This window comes from Hyaena hyaena, unplaced genomic scaffold (assembly GCF_003009895.1).
Source record: "Hyaena hyaena isolate Hyena2069 unplaced genomic scaffold, ASM300989v1 scaffold_231, whole genome shotgun sequence".
Classification (NCBI taxonomy): domain Eukaryota; kingdom Metazoa; phylum Chordata; class Mammalia; order Carnivora; family Hyaenidae; genus Hyaena; species Hyaena hyaena.
This window is the reverse complement of record NW_024080862.1, coordinates 514337-532488: the sequence shown is the minus strand read 5'-3', so window position 1 is coordinate 532488 and position 18152 is coordinate 514337. Positions and strand designations below refer to the sequence as shown.

General features: G+C 44.2%; 1 protein-coding gene across 5 annotated transcripts in view; it reads right to left on the bottom strand.

Annotated features, from left to right (window-relative positions):
- IQCF3 (IQ motif containing F3) overlaps positions 1–18152 on the bottom strand; it is a 69686-nt gene that overhangs the window by 11770 nt on the left and 39764 nt on the right. For 2 of the 5 annotated variants that reach the window (XM_039243698.1, XM_039243702.1), the window contains exon 2: positions 4026–4154. In XM_039243698.1, the coding sequence (XP_039099629.1) occupies positions 4026–4154 (129 nt within the window). Of the gene's footprint in view, positions 1–2526; positions 2977–3715; positions 3849–4025; positions 4155–4334; positions 4472–18152 lie in introns of those variants that run through there. The other 3 variants (XM_039243705.1, XM_039243704.1, XM_039243703.1) reach the window with 3 other exon arrangements.

The following is an 18152-nucleotide window of genomic DNA, read 5'->3' as shown; positions in this document are numbered from 1 at the left end:
TGGTGGGAATGTAATGTGTAGTGGCTATTCATAGTGACATTATTCACAGTAGCCAAAAGGTGCACACTATCCAAATGTCTATCAAAAGACGAGTGGACTGAGGCACCTGGGTGGCATCCAGTTGGCCATCCAGTTCATGGTTTTGACTTAGGTCATGGTCTCATGGTTCATGAGATCGAGCCACACATAGGGCTCAGTGCTGACAGTGCAGAGCCTGCTTGGAATTCCTCTCTCTTCCTTTCTCTCTGCCTCTCCCTGCCCTCTGCCTCAAAATAAATAATCTTTTTAAAAAGTTAAAAAAAGATGAGTGGATAAACAAAAGTACAGACACACAATGACATGTTAATCAGCTATAAAAAGTCATGAAGTACTGACACATACTACAGTGTGGATGAACTATAGGAAGTGTAAGAAACTAGACACAAAATATTTTTATTGTTCCATTTATATGAAAAGTCCACAGCAGGTAAACCTATGGAGACAAAATGCAGATTGGCAGTTGCCATTGGCAGTAGGATGGGGTACCAGGGAGTGATTGCTTAATGGGTATAAGGTTTTCTTTTTCTTTTAAATTATTTTTAATGTTTATTTTTGAGAAAGAGAAACAGAGCACAAATAGGGGAGGAGCAGAGAGAGAGGGAGACACAGAATCCAGAACTGGCTCCAGGCTTTGAGCTGTGAGCACAGAGCCCGAAGCAGGGCAGAAATCCATGAACTGCAAGATCATGACCTGAGAAGTTGGATGCTTAATGGACCAAGCACCCAGGTGCCCCTTGGTTTTTTTCTTTTTTTATGTTTATTTACTCATTTTGAGAGAGTGTGTGTGAGAGGGAGAGGGGCAGAGAGAGAGGGAGGGAGAGAGAGAATCCCAAGCAGTCTCCACGCTAGGTACAGAGCCCAATGTGGGGCTCGATCTCACAACCATGGGACATGACTTGAGTCGAAATAAGGAGTTAGATGCTTAACAGACTGAGCCACCCATGTACCCCCTTAATGGATACAGAGTTTTCTTTTAGGACTATGAAAATGTTTAGAACTTGGTACAGATGATAATGGTTGCTTAACACTGAGAAGGTACTAAAGGCCACTGAATTTTTAGTCATATATTAATGGTTAATATTATGTGGTTAATCTAAAAATAGTTATGTGAATTTTACTTAAGTTATATTCATGTTTTGTGTTCTTTCATGTGATGGTCAGTCAGGTGCAGCCACAAGAGAATAGAAGCACAAAATAAAGCACCTCTCAGAGGAGGTCACTGCATGTCACACAGGGTCATTAGGTTTTGGTCAAGTGGCAGAAGACAAAAATGAGAGAAAAACTTTTCCCATGACCTATGTTGGAGTGGGAAAGGCAAAACAGGATAGGGTAAACAGTTTAGGACTAGCTGGTTTGAGTGTTTTCTGTGACCTGCTAAGTTGTTGGGGGGGACAGATGCCTAGTACTTGGCTTGGGATGATTAAGGCAGAGGAATACAGCCCTCTGAGGTGTAGAGGACAGAGAAAAAGGAGGCATGGCCCTGAACTGGCTAGTTTGCAGATGAAAGGCATACTCTAGGATTAGTCCTTTGCTATTTTTAAGAACTAACTACCTAGACCTGGGCAGGGCAGTGTCTCCCAACCCAGAAAGGGACTCTTTTTTAAGATGATAAAATGACATAATATACAGAACCTAAAAAATATATACAATGACACACTGGAAAGGGAAAGGGAAAGAGACAGAGAAACAGAACCTACGGACCTAGGTGTTGGGAACATAGATTTGAACCTGGATCCTTGTGCTCCTGAAGCTCACCCTCTAGTGGGAGCAACAGAAAACAGAAAACGAGGCAAGATATCCTTGGGTAGCGATGGGAACTTTGAAAACAGGAAAGCAGAGTCAGGTGCTAGAGCATACAGTAGGGGTGGGGAAGCCATTTCAATAAGGTGGTCAAAAAAGGTATCTTTGAGGAGAAAGCATGGAGCAGAAACACACCTGATTGGAGGGAAAGCTCCATCTGGAAGAGTATCCAAGGAGAGGAGGCGACAGGTGCAAAGTGCTGAGATGGGAATGTGGAGGGAGGCCTGAATAGCAGGGTGGCCAGGGAGGACATGGAGAGGGTGACATGGCCAGGGCCAGACCATGCAGGCTTATGTAGACTACAGGAGGGCTTTTGGAATTGTTCTACATTTACTGGGAATACACTGAAGAATTAAGGGCATCAGGGGACACAGCCTCCATGTGGCCCAACTACAGGAGGTGCCATTTACATGGACCACAGTGTGAGGGAGTCTCCCTGAAGTTGGTAGAGTTGGTGACCCTGAACCCCCAACTCTCCCACCCATGGTAGACACTGCTAGTCAATTACAGATTCCTCTCATCCAGCACCTGGTACTCAGAATCCTTTTCACAAGGAACCCCAGATGACCTCCATCACTTTTTCAGAGCTGACCGTGACATGCCCAGTATCTGCCATCATTTTCCCTGACCCTTTGCTGACACAAGGACCCCCTGGAGCTTGTCTGACAGAGATCTGGTGACACAGAGTTGGGGCAGACCTGATTAGTTCTTTATTGGGAAGGGGATGCAGTCTGTAATCCGGCAAATCTGTGACCCCAGAAAAATCTCGAGTTCTAGTCCCAGATGGGATCCTGTGAGGTCGTAGCTGCCCTGGAAAAAGCCACGGGAATGGCAATTATGCCAGCGCCAGTACACCTGGATGATGCGGACAGCACGGAGCAAACGGCAGTATTGCTGGCGTATGCGCCACATGCGGACCAAGGACTGCAGCTTGACCACTGCCCATTCTTGCCGCACGTAGAACTCTAAGGCTGCTCGTTTCCTCTGTGCCAGCAGCTTCGCCAGCGTCATCTTCCACCACTGCTGAATGATCCATGCTCTGAGTGTTGCGTGCAGCAATGTCCTGCGCACCAGGGTGCCCCGCCACCAGGCCTGGATCTTTATGGCTTTCAGTTCTTGGTCAGGGAGCTTCTTTTTCTTTGGGGGAAGAGGTTGCAAAGGCAAAGAAGGGACTCTCAGGGGACCTTCCCCACCCAACTCAGCTCCACGCTGTGCCAGGAATGGCTCCTGATCCTTTATCAACAATGGCCCCTTCCGCAGAAGTTCAGGAGTACTGGGCAGTGAGCCAGTAGACCAGATAAGTATCTTGTCTCTGCCCCTCTCTGGTTAATGAACCTGGACACATCACGTTCCCTGAGTCTCAGGGTCCTCATCTGCCTTGGCTACCACATGGTGACATGGACCTGCTTGGCCAGCCTGGAACCAGTACTCCACATATCATGTTGCACCTGGGCCTGGCCACCTACTTGGGCTGCATGTCTTCCCTTCCACCCCACCTGGAGGCTGGAGAAGTGGCATCCTTTGTTAGCCTTTCATGCCTGACTCCAGCTCAACCCACAACCTGCTGTGTCTCCCTGGCAAGTCACAGTACAGAAGTTTCTCTGCTCCACACGGTCTGGAGTCCTTCTCGTTTATTTCTCATTTTCACTCTTTTTGGTTCTCACACCTTTGAATTCAGTTAGCATGCATACATGCACACATGCACATACACACACGCATGCGCTCCCACATAGTTCTACACTCGGCTCTCCCTGAACGTGGCAATGCCTTCTCCACACACAGCCTCACTGCTCCACTCCCCACTTGACATGGTCTGATCCCCGCTTGTCAGGGGCTTCCATCCCCACAACCAAGTCTCCGGGCCTCAGTCCCCCACCTTTCTCTGACCGAGAAGGAACCAGGAGGGAAGGATAACCAAGGATGAGTCCATCTCTGCTCGCTCCAGCTCGGGATGGGCCAACCATTCGTCCTGGTTGTCTGGGGACATTCTTGGGTTATGCTTATTGTTCCTGAGGAATAATCCATAGCACTGTCTTTCACTCACATGTGATCCTGGTTCAGGTGACAAATTTTAGGATCATGCCATGCTATGGGGCACAGAGAGGACAACCCATCACTCCTGGGTAACTGGGGTCAGAGATGTTGCAGATAAGAGTCACCTTCAACTCTGAGGGCCTCTCACTTACCTTTGGAGGGGGTGGCGGTGGCAGTGGTGATGTGGATGGAAGCTGTATTTTTTTTATTGTCTCTTTCTTTTTTGGCAATCTGGTTTCATCGACTTCTTCTATTATGATTTCATGAATCTGGCCAAACTTCTGTAATCAGAGTTTAGAGAGGAAAGGTGTTGGCAGGTGTTCTTTGTACAATTTTGTGCCAAATCCACCACACACTCAACCTCCTGCCTTGCCAGAGACCCTAGATGTAGGACTGGCACCCTGGGTTAACGGTGCAAATCCACCTTCCCCTGCCTGCAACTTTGGGCGGCTCTCTCTTACACAAAACGGAACGCCCATGATTTGGATGTAGATGGTTCAAATCCTCTCCAGTCTGCAATCCCCGAAATTCCCCATGGTTAGGGGCTCAATGGTTTCATTGTTCCCAGGTCTGTGCGGCAGCCTGGCAGGAGGAGGAAAGGGGGAGACAGGGTTATGATGTCATAAGTGCACCTATGACTCAGGCACTAGGGCGGTTCCAGACAGTAGAGTTTGTTTTGGTGCAAATGTGGAAATCTTCCCACTCTTCCCTACCCCAAATGCCCAAAATTTGGCTAAAAAGGCAGCACACGATAAATATTTACCCACCGGCACTAAAGCGTATATAAACAGTCATTCTGGCTGGTTGGTAAAAACATAAATATGAGACAATTTAAGTCTTCATTTATAGAGAATTCAATTACATGCATTTCAGTTCAGACAAACAATGGAACCATATAAAGATTAGAAAGAAGGAGTTTGGAGCAAATCTTAAGCGCTTCACTGAACGTTTACAAATGGCTGAGAAGCACATGAAAAGATACCCAACATCATTAGTCATGAGAAAGGAAAATTTGCACCACAGTAAGATACCTTAGAGAATGGAGAAAATAAAAATACTGACAACACCAAATATTGGCAAAGACACACAGCAGCTGAATCTCTAATAAAACTGCTGGTGGGAAGGGAAGAAACAGCAACACTTTGGAAAGGGGTCTGGCAATTTCCAATGAAAAGAAGCATATATTTGCCCTATAACTCCTCAGTTTTTTTTTTTAGTTTTTAATTTAAAAATTTTTTTAAATGTTTTTTATTTATTTCTGAGAGTGAGAGAGAGAGATGGTGCGAGCAGGGGAGGGTCAGAGAGAGAGGGAGACACAGAATCCGAAGCAGGCTCCAGGCTCTGAGCTGTCAGCACACAGCCTGATGTGGGGCTCGAACCCATGAACCGTGAGATCATGACCTGAGCCGAAGTCAGACACCTAACTGACCAAGCCACACAGGCGCCCCTAACTCCTTAGTTCTACTCATAGGTACTTACACAAGAGAAATGAAAACACACATCTGCAAAAGAGCTGTGCGTACCTGTTCACAGCAACTTTTTTTTTTTTTGCAAATAGTTTATTGTCAAGTTGGTTTCCATATAACACCCAGTGCTCATCCCACAACTGCTCTTCTCCATGCCCATCTCCACCCTCCCCTTCACACCCATCAGTCCTCAGTTTTTTCTCAGCATTTCAACAGTCTCTCATGGTTTGCTTCTCTCTACCTCCCCCACTGTTTCCCCCTTTTTTCTCCCCCACAGTCCTCCATTAAGTTCCTCCTAATCCTCTTATACGTGCAAACATATGGTATTTGTCCCTCTCTGCCTGACTTACTTCACTCAGCATAACACCCTCAAGGTCCATCCATGCTGCAACACATGGCCAGATTTCATTCTTTCTCATTGCCCTGTAGTATTCCATCGTATAGATAAACCACATCTTCTTGATCCATTCATCAGCTGATGGGCGCTTAGGCTCTTTCCATGATTTGGCTATTGTTGAGAGTGCTGCTATGAACATTGAGGTACATGTGCCCCTATGCATCAGCGCTCCTATATCCCTTGGGTAAATTCCTAGCAGTGCTATTGCTGGATCCTAGGGGAGTTCTATTGTTAATTTTTTGAGGAACCTCTATACTGTTTTCCAGAGGGGCTGCACCAGTTTACATTCCCACCAACAGTGTAGGAGGGTGCCCGTTTCTCCACATCCTTGCCAGCATCTAGAGTCCTCTGATTTGCTCATTTTAGCCACTCTGACTGGCGTGAGGTGGTATCTCAGTGTGGTTTTGATTTGTATTTCCCTGATGAGGAGGGATGCTGAGCATCATTTCATGTGTCTGTTGGCCATCTGGATGTCCTCTTTGGCGAAGTGTCTGTTCATATCTTCTGCCCATTTCTTCACTGGGTTGTTTGTTTTTCAGGTGTGGAGTTCGGTGAGTTCCTTATAGATTTTGGATATTAACCCTTTATCTGATATGTCATTTGCAACTATCTTTTCCCATTCCGTTGGTTGCCTATTAGTTTTATGGATTGTTTCCTTTGCCATGTTCACAGCAACTTTATTCAAAGAGGTCAATGGTGGGGGCGCCTGGGTGGCTTAGTCGGTTTAGCGTCCGACTTTTGCTTAGGTCATGATCTCGTTGTTTGTGGGTTCGAGCCCCGCGTCGGGCTCTGTGCTGACTGCCAGCTCAGAGCCTGGAGCCTGTTTCAGAGTCTGTATCTCCCTCTCTCTCTGACCCTCCCCTGCTCACGCTCTCTCTCTCTCTCTCTCTCCTAGAAATAAATAAAAATATTAAAAACAAACAAAAAAAAACCCAAAGAGGTCAATGGTGGAAACAACCCCAGTGTTTACCAACAGGTGACGAGACAAACCGTGGTATATTCATTTAATGAAATAATACACAGTAATAAAAAAGGAACAAACTACTGATTCACACGATAACAGATGAATCTCAAAAATGTTACATTAAGTGAAGGACATCAAAGAGCATTCACAGGATGATTCCATTTATATAAAGTTAGAAAACAGGGAAAACTAAACCATAGATAAAACAATTCAGAATGGAGTTGACATCGGGGGTAAGGTGTAAAAAGTGTTGCCTGCAAACAGCACAAAGAAAGAGAAATTTGTTGTATCTTATTTTGGATGGTGGTTATCAGGGAATACAGAATTATGAAAATTCATCCAACCCCATTAAGAAGAACTTAATAAAGCCAAGAAGAGGGGGTATGTAGAGAGGAGGAGGCCGTCTAAAGTTGGAGGATATTAGTGTGAAGTTAACGGGATGAGGGGGCTGGGGAAGACAGGCGTAGGCTGGAAGATGCAGGCAGAGGTCGTAGAGACACATGGAAGGCACAGGAAGCATCTGTGTGGAGATACAAGTGTTGGGCAATCCCCACATGCCAGACTTGCATCTCTGGATTTCTTTCTTAGTTTAGATCACCACCTAGAAATTTTTTTACTATATTGTTACTTTCTTCCCCTTTTTTAAAAGTGTATTTATTTTTGAAAGAGAGAGAGCACAAGTGAGGGAGGAGCAGAGAGAGAGGGACACACAGAATCTGAAGCAGGCTCTAGGCTCTGAGCTATCAGTGCAGAACCTGATGTGGGGCTCAAACCCAGAAACCATGAGATCATGCCCGAGCCAAAGTCGGATGCTTAACCGACAGAGCTAGCCAGGCACTCCTATATTGTTACTTTTCAATCCATTCAAGCAGAAATTAAAAACTCTTTTTGATCAGTTTTTCCAGTTATTCTTAGCAAAAGGATTAATCCTAATTACTTAGCATGCCATTATCAGAAGTGGAAGTCTCTCCTGGAGCACTTGTGTGTTTTTAAATCAAAGTGCATTGACACACAAGGTTACATTAGTCTCAGGTGTACAACACACTGATTTGACAAGTTGAACCCCTGCTATATTTTTATCCACCGCCTTATTTTCAACTTCCATTACATTTTGTTAACAAAATACAGGTGTCTCTTTTTCCAGCATTCTTGCATTTATTCAAATTTAAAAATCAAAATTTGATTCTTGTACCAAAGGATTTGTAAACAAAGCACATACAATCATATGTAGAGCACACGTAACAGCAAAGAGCAGCCCCCCAGGAAACCTTCTAGAATAACAGTCACCAGTAGAGAATTCTGACCAAGAGCTGCCAACAATGGAATGTGTGAAAGCCACGCTTCCCCCCACAGGCCAAGTGCAGGGCCCGGTGAACACAGCTCTGGAACCAGATTCCATCGCAGCCCGTAGGGCAATCTCAGGACTACACGGACCGCTATGGCTGCTCTCTCGTGGTTTCACACCATCCTCCCTCCAGACATGCTGGGAAGCTTGGTAGCCTGGTGTGTGTGCTCGGGGAAGGGGCAACAGCACCACAGGCTCTTGTGACGTCCCATCAGAGCAGGAGCACACCCTTCATGCTTCTGGAACCAACCACCCAGGAAAGTGGCAAGGAGGCCGGTGGGCGGGAGAGGGACAGAACCAGCTTGCAGAGGATACCTCTTGGGTAACACCATTCTTCTCTTTTTTAAAACAGTATTATTGAGGCGCCTGGATGGCTCAGTTGGTTAAGCGTCTGACTTTGGCTCAGGTCATGACCTCATGGTTTGTGGGTTCGAGCCCCGCGTTGGGCTCTGTGCTGACAGCTAGCTCAGAGCCTGGAGCCTGTTTCAGATTCTGTGTCTCCCTCTCTCTCTGACCCTCCCCTTCTCACACTGTCTCTCTCTCTCAGAAATAAATAAAAAATGGTAAAAAAAAAATTTAAAAAAGAAATAAATAAAACATTAAAAAAATAAAGCAGTATTAAATTCAGAAGAACACAGGAATACAAAAATAGTAATCCATTATGTTTTATCATCAATACATCTTGGATTCTTACCCTCCCCTTTTAGCAAGGGGAGGTTCTGGAAAAATCTAAACAAGAGACCTATCAATCAAAATAATTCTGCAGAATCTTTCTGAAATGACCCAGAGAAGAATATCAAATGGTATTCACCGGTCCCAGTATATAGAATCTCTGTGACTTCCAGCAATTCTAGAAATATATAGTGCAGTCATATGCTGAGGGGATCCATGCAAAATGTTCAGCAGGTTTTCTGACGTATCTCAGACAGCTTTCATCATTTGTGTGAAAGAACTGCCTTAACCTAACAGAAGAGATCCAATTCAGATTCAGTATCTTGAGGAGGCGAGTTCGGGGCAGGGTACAAAGGCACCATGCAGTAGGTGAGCTCCAGGGAGAGAAGTCTCTGGAAAGAGAAGCACCAAGACCTGGATGCTGCTGCTGGTTGCTGGCTCTAGCAGCCCCATGACCCTTCCTTTGATGTCCAGGGTCACTGCAATCCTGCTTCCACCAGTGCTAGGAGTAGATGCATGAAACAGAACCTCACTGTGATCTTTCCTCTTCAGAATAGTATCTCAGCCACCATCTCCGCTGAGGACCTGTCTATCTGTTCCTTGGTGAGCTCAAAGCACCTGCGAGTGACCTGCGGCTGCCTGGCATCCTCGCTCACCATCAGCTCCCTGGGTTGATATATGCCCATGGCCTGATCCTCCTGGAAGAATCTCTCCACATTTTGGTACACTTCCATGTATTTGTACCTAACAATGAGTTCACCACCCCTGGCGACCCTCTGCGTCCTGCTGGGGGAGGTGGTAGGTCTTCTCCAGGCTTTGCAGAGTTCGGGGTTTAGAGTCTTTTGCTCTGAAGCAGAAGCAATGCAAGCTGATCTGCAAGGAACTTTTCAAACACTCCTTTGGGGTCTCTTTGCTTCCATTTCAGGGTCTCCAGTTCACTGGAATCCATTTTCTCAACCTCAGTGCTTACCTGCCGGGCTCAAGGCCTCACTCTGCCAGGACCTGGCGCTGCCTCCACAGCGTCCCCCAATTAAGGTGAGGGTGGGCCCCGGGGCAGCCTCCGTGCCCCCACCCCCTGCTGGCCCATGCGAGAGAGCAGGCTATATGCCCTGCCAGGAACAGCTCAGGATCAGTGTGGGCAACAAAATAACAGGTATTTTTTGATCTAGCAAGAAACTCTAATAGATGAACTTTTAATAGATGAACGCTGCATATTCACATTTATCGTGATTTCTAATGTGCCTGGACTTACTGCGATATTGTTTTATGGCTGCCATGCTTGGTTTTCCCAGGAAGTGGCCAGCAGAAGGGAGAAATGCTTTGTCACTCAGCCCCTGGGGAGGGAGGCTGCACGCACAGCTGCTGCTTCTCGCCTCTTGCCCTGACCTTCCCCGCTGGCTCTGGCTGCAGCCAGACTCTGTTGTCCCACCCTGAGTGGAGATGCCTGGGTGACGGATGCAGAAAAATAAAGCCCAATTTCTATACTCCCTGGGGACAGGTGTTAGAACATGTGCCCTGTCCCTATTCGCATCCCAATGAACTTGAACCCTTGGGTCTACTTCAGAGAGGAGGTTTGCCAGGTTTGTCATCAGGAGCAGTAGCTTAGGGTGGCCTTAGGGTGGCCCTCTTCTATGTGATAGATTTCTATAAGTGACCATCAGGTTGACTGAGCACGAGGTAGTCTAGGGTTTCTCTATTTTAAGCTCCATCTGGCTTTGCAGACCATACAGATATAACAGGAATTGAGGAGAGACCTGGTAACATTGTCTGGGGTCCTGAATCTAGCTGCAGCTAGAGCCACATTTGCCCCTTGAAAACTGGGCCTCGGAAAGATAACCACATCAAACCTCTGGAATCTGGGCAAGTGACCTCCTACCATAAAAGAGGAGATTAAGTGAAGGATCTAGTGAGGAGGGGCTTATCCTGGATTATATGGGCAAGACCTAAATGAGATCACACATATGCTTCATCAGAGAGGTGCCGAGGGAGTTTTGAGAGAGACATGGAAGGGAAGGCAATGTCAAGATGCAGGCAAAGGTCAAGACAGAGGTCACAGCAGAAGCTAGAAGAGGCGAGGAAGGAATTCTCTAGAGCTTCTTGGGGGACTATGGCTCTCCTGATTACCTTGATTTCAGACTCCAGAACTGCAAGAGAACAAATTCCCGTTGTCTTAAGCTTCCACGTTTGCAGTAATTTGTCGCAGCAGTCACATAAACTAATATACCCGTAAGTTTTAAGTGAAGCAGTCAAGTCTCTTTTTGCTTAAGCCAAGTCAGTTTTCTGTCATTTGCAGCTGAAGGAGTCCTAATTCAGACAGGAGTTCGAGAGAAGAGAGAAGCAAAAGCATGGGGTGTTATTTGAGCATAATGGAGGAGAGAAGAGGGGAAAGGGAAGGGTAGAGAAAAGGGGGTGGTGAGCCCTACCAATGTGGTGATGTGGATGCTGTTGGGGAGAGGAAAGAACAGGTGGAGCCAGCGCAGCAATGGGGATTTTGTCCAGGCCACCATGGTGCCAATACTGATAGGACCATTATGGTGATCGATTATGACACAGGAACATCCATGCTGTATCTACAACTGTGTATGTATGCATGTGTGTGAGAGAGGCAGAGACAGACAGACACATTCATAGAGACAATAATCAGAGAGAGGAAGCTGACCTGAGACACAACCCAAGAACTGCCAACCTAAGTTTGCCTGAAAGCCTACATGACGGAGCAAGAGCTTTGTGAGAGAAAAGAAGGCAAACAGCGATAAGCCAAATTCCAGTACCTAACAGAACAAAACTGGGACCTGTTAGTTTTATGCAAAGACATAAAAAACCTGGCCCCATACTAAAAGGAGTCAAAGTAATACAAAGTTGGGGTCACGGACTAGAAAAAGCAGAACTTGCTGGAGGAAGGAGAAGGAAAAAGGAGGGGAAGTGGTCCCTTCTCAAATCCATGAAATTGCCAAATGTGTAGACAGCCTTTCTTGGTACATACAAGGGCAGACCCAGCCATGGCGGATGCCCAGCCACCACTATCCTCATCAAAGATGATTGTTAAACTTTTATAATGTTTATTTCCCTAATCCTCTCCTTTTAAAAATAATGTCTTTAGGGGCACCTGGCAGAGTTGGTTGAGCGTCGACTCTTGATTTCAGCTCAGGGCATTATCTCATGGTTTGTGGATTTGATTCCACGTTGGGCTCTGTGCTGACAGTTTGGAGCCTGCCTGGGATTCTCTCTCTCCCTCTCTCTTTCTCTATCCCTCCCCTGCTCTCTCTCTCTCTCTCTCAGTCTCTCAAAAATAAATAAACATTTTTTTTAAAAAAAGAGGGGCACCTGGGTGGCTCAGTCAGTTAAGTGTCTGGCTGCAGCTCAGTTCATGATCTCTTGGTTTGTGAATTCAAGGCCTGCATCAGGCTCTCTGCTGTCAGGGCAGCGCCTGCTTCGGATCCTCTATCTCCCTTTCTCTGTGACCCTCCCCCACCTCACACATGCTCTCTCTCAAAAACAAACATTTACAAATTTTTTTAATGAAAAAAATTAAGAAAAAAATAATGTCTTTATAACACATACATAGAATATGTATCTACATAGGGACCGTATTGTGCAATTCAATTTGTTTTACTTATACCTTCCAAATCAGTCCATAGAGAATAAACTAATTCTTTGTGGTTTTATTAAGTGCTCCCTTAATGGGGTTCGGTGAGTTTTCACAATTCTGTATTTCCAGGTAAGCACCCCTTCAAAACAAGATGTAGCAAATTTCTCTGTCTCTTTGTGCTGTTTACAGGCAATACCTCTTGTATCCCCCTCCTAGATGTAAACTCTATTCTGAATTATTTTACTTATATTTTCATTTTGCCTGTTTTCTAACTTTATATAAATGGAACCATCCTGTAAATACTCTTTAATGTCTGGCTTCTTTCATTTAGCATAACATTTTTTAAATGTTTATTTTTGTGAGAGAGAGAGAACATGAGCAGGGGAGGAGCATAGAGAGAGAGACACGCAGAATTCAAAGCAGACTCTAGGCTCTGAGCTGTTAGCATGGAGCCCAACACGGGGCTCAAACTCACGAACTACGAGATCATGACCTGAGCTGAAGTCGGACACTTAAGCGACTGAGCCACCGAGGTGCCCCTAGTATAACATTTTTGAGATTTGCCTATGTTGTGGGCATCAGTAGTTTACTCATTTTCATGTTAAAATTTCTGTCCTATGAATTTGACTGCTTGAGGTACCTCATATACATGGAATCATTTCTTTCTGTGACTGGCTTACTTCACTTAACATAATGTTCTCAAGGCTCATCCATGCTGTAGAAAGTGTCAGAATTTCTTCCCCTTAAAGGCTGAATAATGTTCCATTGAGTGTATATACCGCATTCTGTTTATTCATACATCTGCCAACAGCCACCTGGGTGGCTTCCGCATTTCACCTATGGTAAAAATGCTGATAAAAACATGGGTGTACAAATACCTCTTTGAGACTTGTCTTCAATTCTTTTGGGCATATACCCAGAGGTGGGATTGCTAGATCATATGTTAATTCTATTTTAAATTTTTTGAGGGTCCACTGAGCTGTTTCTATGATGGCTGCACCATTTTACATCTCCACAAACAGTGCATGAGGGCTCCAATTTCTCCACATCCTTCCCAACATTTGTTGTTTGCTGTTTTTTTTTTTTTAATTTATTTTTGAGAGAGTGCAAGTAGGAGAGGAGAAGAAAGAGGGGTACAGAGCAGCCTGAAGCAGGCTCTGGGCTGACTGGCTGACAGCAGCGAGATTGATGTGGGGTTCAAAATCACAAATTACGAGATCATTGACCTGAGCACAAGTCAGATGCTCAACCAACTGAGCCACCCAGGTGCCCCCCCTTTTTTTTAACAGTATCTATCATTATGAGTGTAAGGTGTGTCTCACTGTAGTTTTGATTTGCATTTGCAATGATCAGTGATGTTGAGCATTTTTACATGTACTTATTGGCCATTTGTATGTCTTCTTTGGAGAAACACTTATTTAAATCCTTATTCAAATTGGGTTATTTTTTGTGGAATTTTATTTCTCTATATATTCTAGATATTAATCTCTTAATCAAATATATGATTTCAAGTATTTCCCCCCATTCTGTGGGTTGCTATTTTAGTCTGTCTTTTGATGCATAAAATTATAGTTCAATTTGTCTATTTTTTTATTTGCTGTATCTTTGGTGATATATTCAAGAAATTATTGCCAAGTCCAATGTACAGTTTTTGCCCTGTGCTTTCTCCTGAGAGTTTTAGGTCTTACATTTAGGTGTTTGATCTGCTTTGAATTAATTTCTTTATATAGTGTTAGATAAGGGTCCAATTTCCTTCTTTTACATGTGAAGATCCAGTTTTCCCAGCAACATTTTTTAAAAACAGTGTCCTTTCTCTATTGAGTAGTCTTGGCATCCTTTTCAAAAATCACTTGACTATATATGTGAGGGTTTATTTCTGGGCTCTCTGTTCCATTCCATTGGTCTGTCTTTATGCCAGTACCACAGTGCTTTGATTATGGTAACACTGTAGTAACTTTTTTTAATGGGTTTTTTTTTTTTGGTAGTAACTTTTGGTAGTAATTTTTGAAATCAGGAATCAAGAATGTGTGAGTCTTTCAGTTTTGTTCTTCCTTTTCAAGATTGTCTTGACTATTCAGAGTTCCTTGAGAGTCCATATGAATTTTAGAATAGATTTTTTCTATTTCTGCCAAAACATGTCTTTCGAACTTTAATAGAGATGGCATTGAATCTACAGATTGCCTTGGGTAGTACTGACAACTTACAATATTAAGTCTTCCAATCCAAGAATACGGGATGAGTTTCCATCTATTTTTGTCTTCTTTAATTATTTTCAGTCATGCTTTGTATTTTTCATTGAACACTTGTCTTTTCATTTTCTTTGATATGTTTGTTCCTGTTTTATTCTTTTTTTATGTTATTGCAAATGAATTTTTTTGTCATTTCCTTTTCAGATTGTTCATAGTTAGTTTATAGTAATGCAACTGCTTTCTATCATTGACTTTGCATCCTGCTACTTTGCTGAATTCATTTACTAGTTATCACAGTTATTTAGTGGAATCTTTAAGGTTTTCTACATATAAGATCTTATCATCTGTGAGCAGAGATAACTTTATGTTTTCCTTTATCTTTTCCTTTGGATACCTTTTATTTAAATTTCTTGCCTAAGTGCTCTGGCTAACACTATGTTGAAGAGAAGTGGTGAAAACAGACATTCTTATTTTGTTCCTGACCTTGGAGGAAAAGCTTTTAGTCTTTCACCATTGAGTATGATGTTTGATGTGGGTTTTTCATATATGGCTTCTATTACGTTGACTTAGTTTCATTCTATTCCTAGTTTGCCCCATGTTTTTAGCATGAAAATGTACTGAATTTTGTCAAATGCTTTTTCTGCATAATTGAAATGGTCATGTGGTTTTTTTCCCCCTTCATTCTGTTAATGTGGTATATTACATTGATGGGTTCTGTATGTTGAACCATTCTTGATTTCAGGAATAATTCCCACTTGGTCATGTGTATAATCCTTTTAATATGCTGCTAAATTCAGTTTGCTAGTATTTTTTTTTTGTTTGTTTGTTTGTTTGTTTTTATTTCTAGGATGGAGAGAGACAGCGTGAACAGGGGAGGGTCAGAGAGAGAGGGACACACAGACTCTGAAACAGGCTCCAGGCTCTGAGCTGGCAGTCAGCACAGAGCCCGACGCGGGGCTCGAGCCCACGAACCGCGAGATCATGACCTAAGCGAAAGTCGGACGCTTAACCGACTAAGCCACCCAGGCGCCCCTGGCTAGTATTTTTTTTAAAGGATTTTTGCATCAGAGTTCATAAGGGATATTGGTCCCAAGTTTTCTTTCTAGCCAGCCCTGTACATGTTTTTCATGGTCTGATCCCTTGTACTTGGGTCAGCCTTCTTTCCTCTCTTTCTGTGGGTACCTGAAGATGTCCCTCCCAGCTACATCGAGATGCCACTGAGCATGTATCTCTCCAGCTGTCCTCCATGCTTCACAGACACATTCTTGGTCTTTTTTGTTTTAGATATTGTGCGTGAGGAACAAAATTGGAGCATTGTGGTCAAGTATATAAAACTCTTGCTCCTTACTACAAATGAGATGGTAGAGGAAACCCAGGTATCCACAGGTTTGTTTTAATATCTCAGGGCTGGTGCCTTCATTTTCTTCCATAGGAAGCCAGTTACCTCAAGATTTACTGTGGGGGCGCCTGGGTGGCTCAGCCGGTTGAGTGTCCAACTTCGGATCAGGTCATGATCTCACGGTTCGTGGGTTCGAGCCCCGCGTCGGGCTCTGTGCTGACTGCCAGCTCGGAGCCTAGAGCGTGCTTCGGATTCTGTGTCTCCCTCTCTCTCTGACCCTGCCCTGCTCACGCTGTCTCTCTCTCTGTCTCTCAAAAATAAATAAAACAAACAAACAAAAAAAGATTTGCTGTGGCAGCCAATGCCAAGTGGAAGGACAAGTTCCACCAGGACTTCCTTCTTGGACTTTCCCCCAGCCATCTATATGTCTGCCACAGCACTGGGTCATGGCTGTGGTGACATGGTCAGGAGGAGATTTTACTTTGCTTCCCTTCATGGATTCCCTTGGGCTAGCTCACGTGATGGAGGACAAATATAAGGAAGAGGATGTTCTGGGGATGCAGGTAAGGAAATGATCATAAAATGGTGCGTCTTGAAGATGTGGATGGAATTCAAGGCAGCTTTGGGGCTCTGCAGGACATTAGCGGCACTCACTCTGGGCCACTCTGGCCATACATTTTTATGTTCTAACTTTTCTTGCTGCTACCATTTCTTCATGATCTTTATCTTTTTTCTTTTCCCTGTTGTGTAACATTGATTACTGAGGAATTTGGGCTTGGCCTCCAGTGCTCATGACCTTTATGCGTCTAGGCATGAGATCCTTAGCTCTGCTACTCCCCTTCCAACTGTCTCTACTTTTTACAATTCAAACTTCAGGGCGTGATAATTTTTTTGATCAAGAGTCACAAGTTCCATTGACTGAGCCAGCTAGGTGCCTTAAGAATGTTTGCTGATAGTGTTCTTTGTGTGCTTGAAAACAAGATTCCACATATATCCATTAGCTATTTCAAATATTATCTTTTTTTGGTCCACTTGATTCCGTGAATGTCTGGGATAAGTATAAGTGTAAAAATTTCTACTTGTCTCTGTAATTCTATCAACTTTTTATTTATATGTTTTTTCTATAAAATTTTTTATGTTTATTTTTGAGAGAGAGAGAGAGACAGAGTGCAAGTGGGGGAGGAGCAGAGAGAGAGAGTGAGACACAGAATCTGAAGCGGGCTCCAGGCTCCAAGCTGTCAGCACAGAGCCTGATGCAGGGCTCAAACCCACAAACAGCGAGATCATGACCTGAGCTGAAGTTGATGCTTAACCCACTGAGCCACTCAGGCCACCCAGGGCCCCCTATTTATATGTTTTGAAGTTATGTTGTTGAATATATGCAAATTTCCAGTTATTATGGCTTTTTGGAATTATGCTCCTTTTGTTGGTTTAAAACAGGACCTGCTGGGCACCTGGGTGGTTCGGATGGTTAAATGTCTGACTCTTGGTTTTGGCTCAGGTCATGATCTCACGATTCATGAGATCGAGCCCCTTCTGGCTCTGTGCTGAGCAATGGGGCCTGCTTGGCATTCCCTCTCCCTCTCTCTCTGCCCCTCCCCTGCAGGCGTGCACTCTCTCTCTCAAAATAAATAAACTTAAGAAAAAAAAAACAGGAGCTGCCAAGAGCCAGATAGTAAATATTCTGGGCTCTGCCAGCCATCCAGTCTCTGTAGCAACTACTCAACCCTGCCACTGTAGCTCCACGGCAGCCACACACAATATGTAAACAGACAAGAGTGGCTGGGTCCTAATCAAACATTTTTTATAAAAACAAGCGGTGGGCTGGACTGGCCAGTGGGCCACGGTTTGCTGACTCCTAGTATAAAACACTTTTAGTCCTCTCTGTGCTTAAATTCCATTTTATGTCCTGTTTATTCTATGTTACAATAGCTTTTGTTTAGAGCTTGCCTGATAAATCTTCATCCTTTTATTTTCGAACTTCTGTGTCACTTTGCTTTAGATGTCCCTATTATAAACATTTTGTAGATGCATTTAATGTATTTAATTCCATCTATGAATCTGCTTTTTAATTGCTGAACTGATGCATTACACTTATGGTGATTGCTGACGTATTTGGATTTCTTTCTGTCCTCGGTCTCGAAGTTCATATCTGTAGCACCACTAGCTGGGTAGTGCCTAGACACCGGGGACTTTCATCTAGCTCTAGGTTTCCTTAGCTCTGTAGAAAGTGCAGGTCAGGAAATCCGCAGGCATGGCAATGTTCGTCTTCTTAGGAGCCCAGCAGCTACCCATGCATGCATTCCTCCCCACCTTCC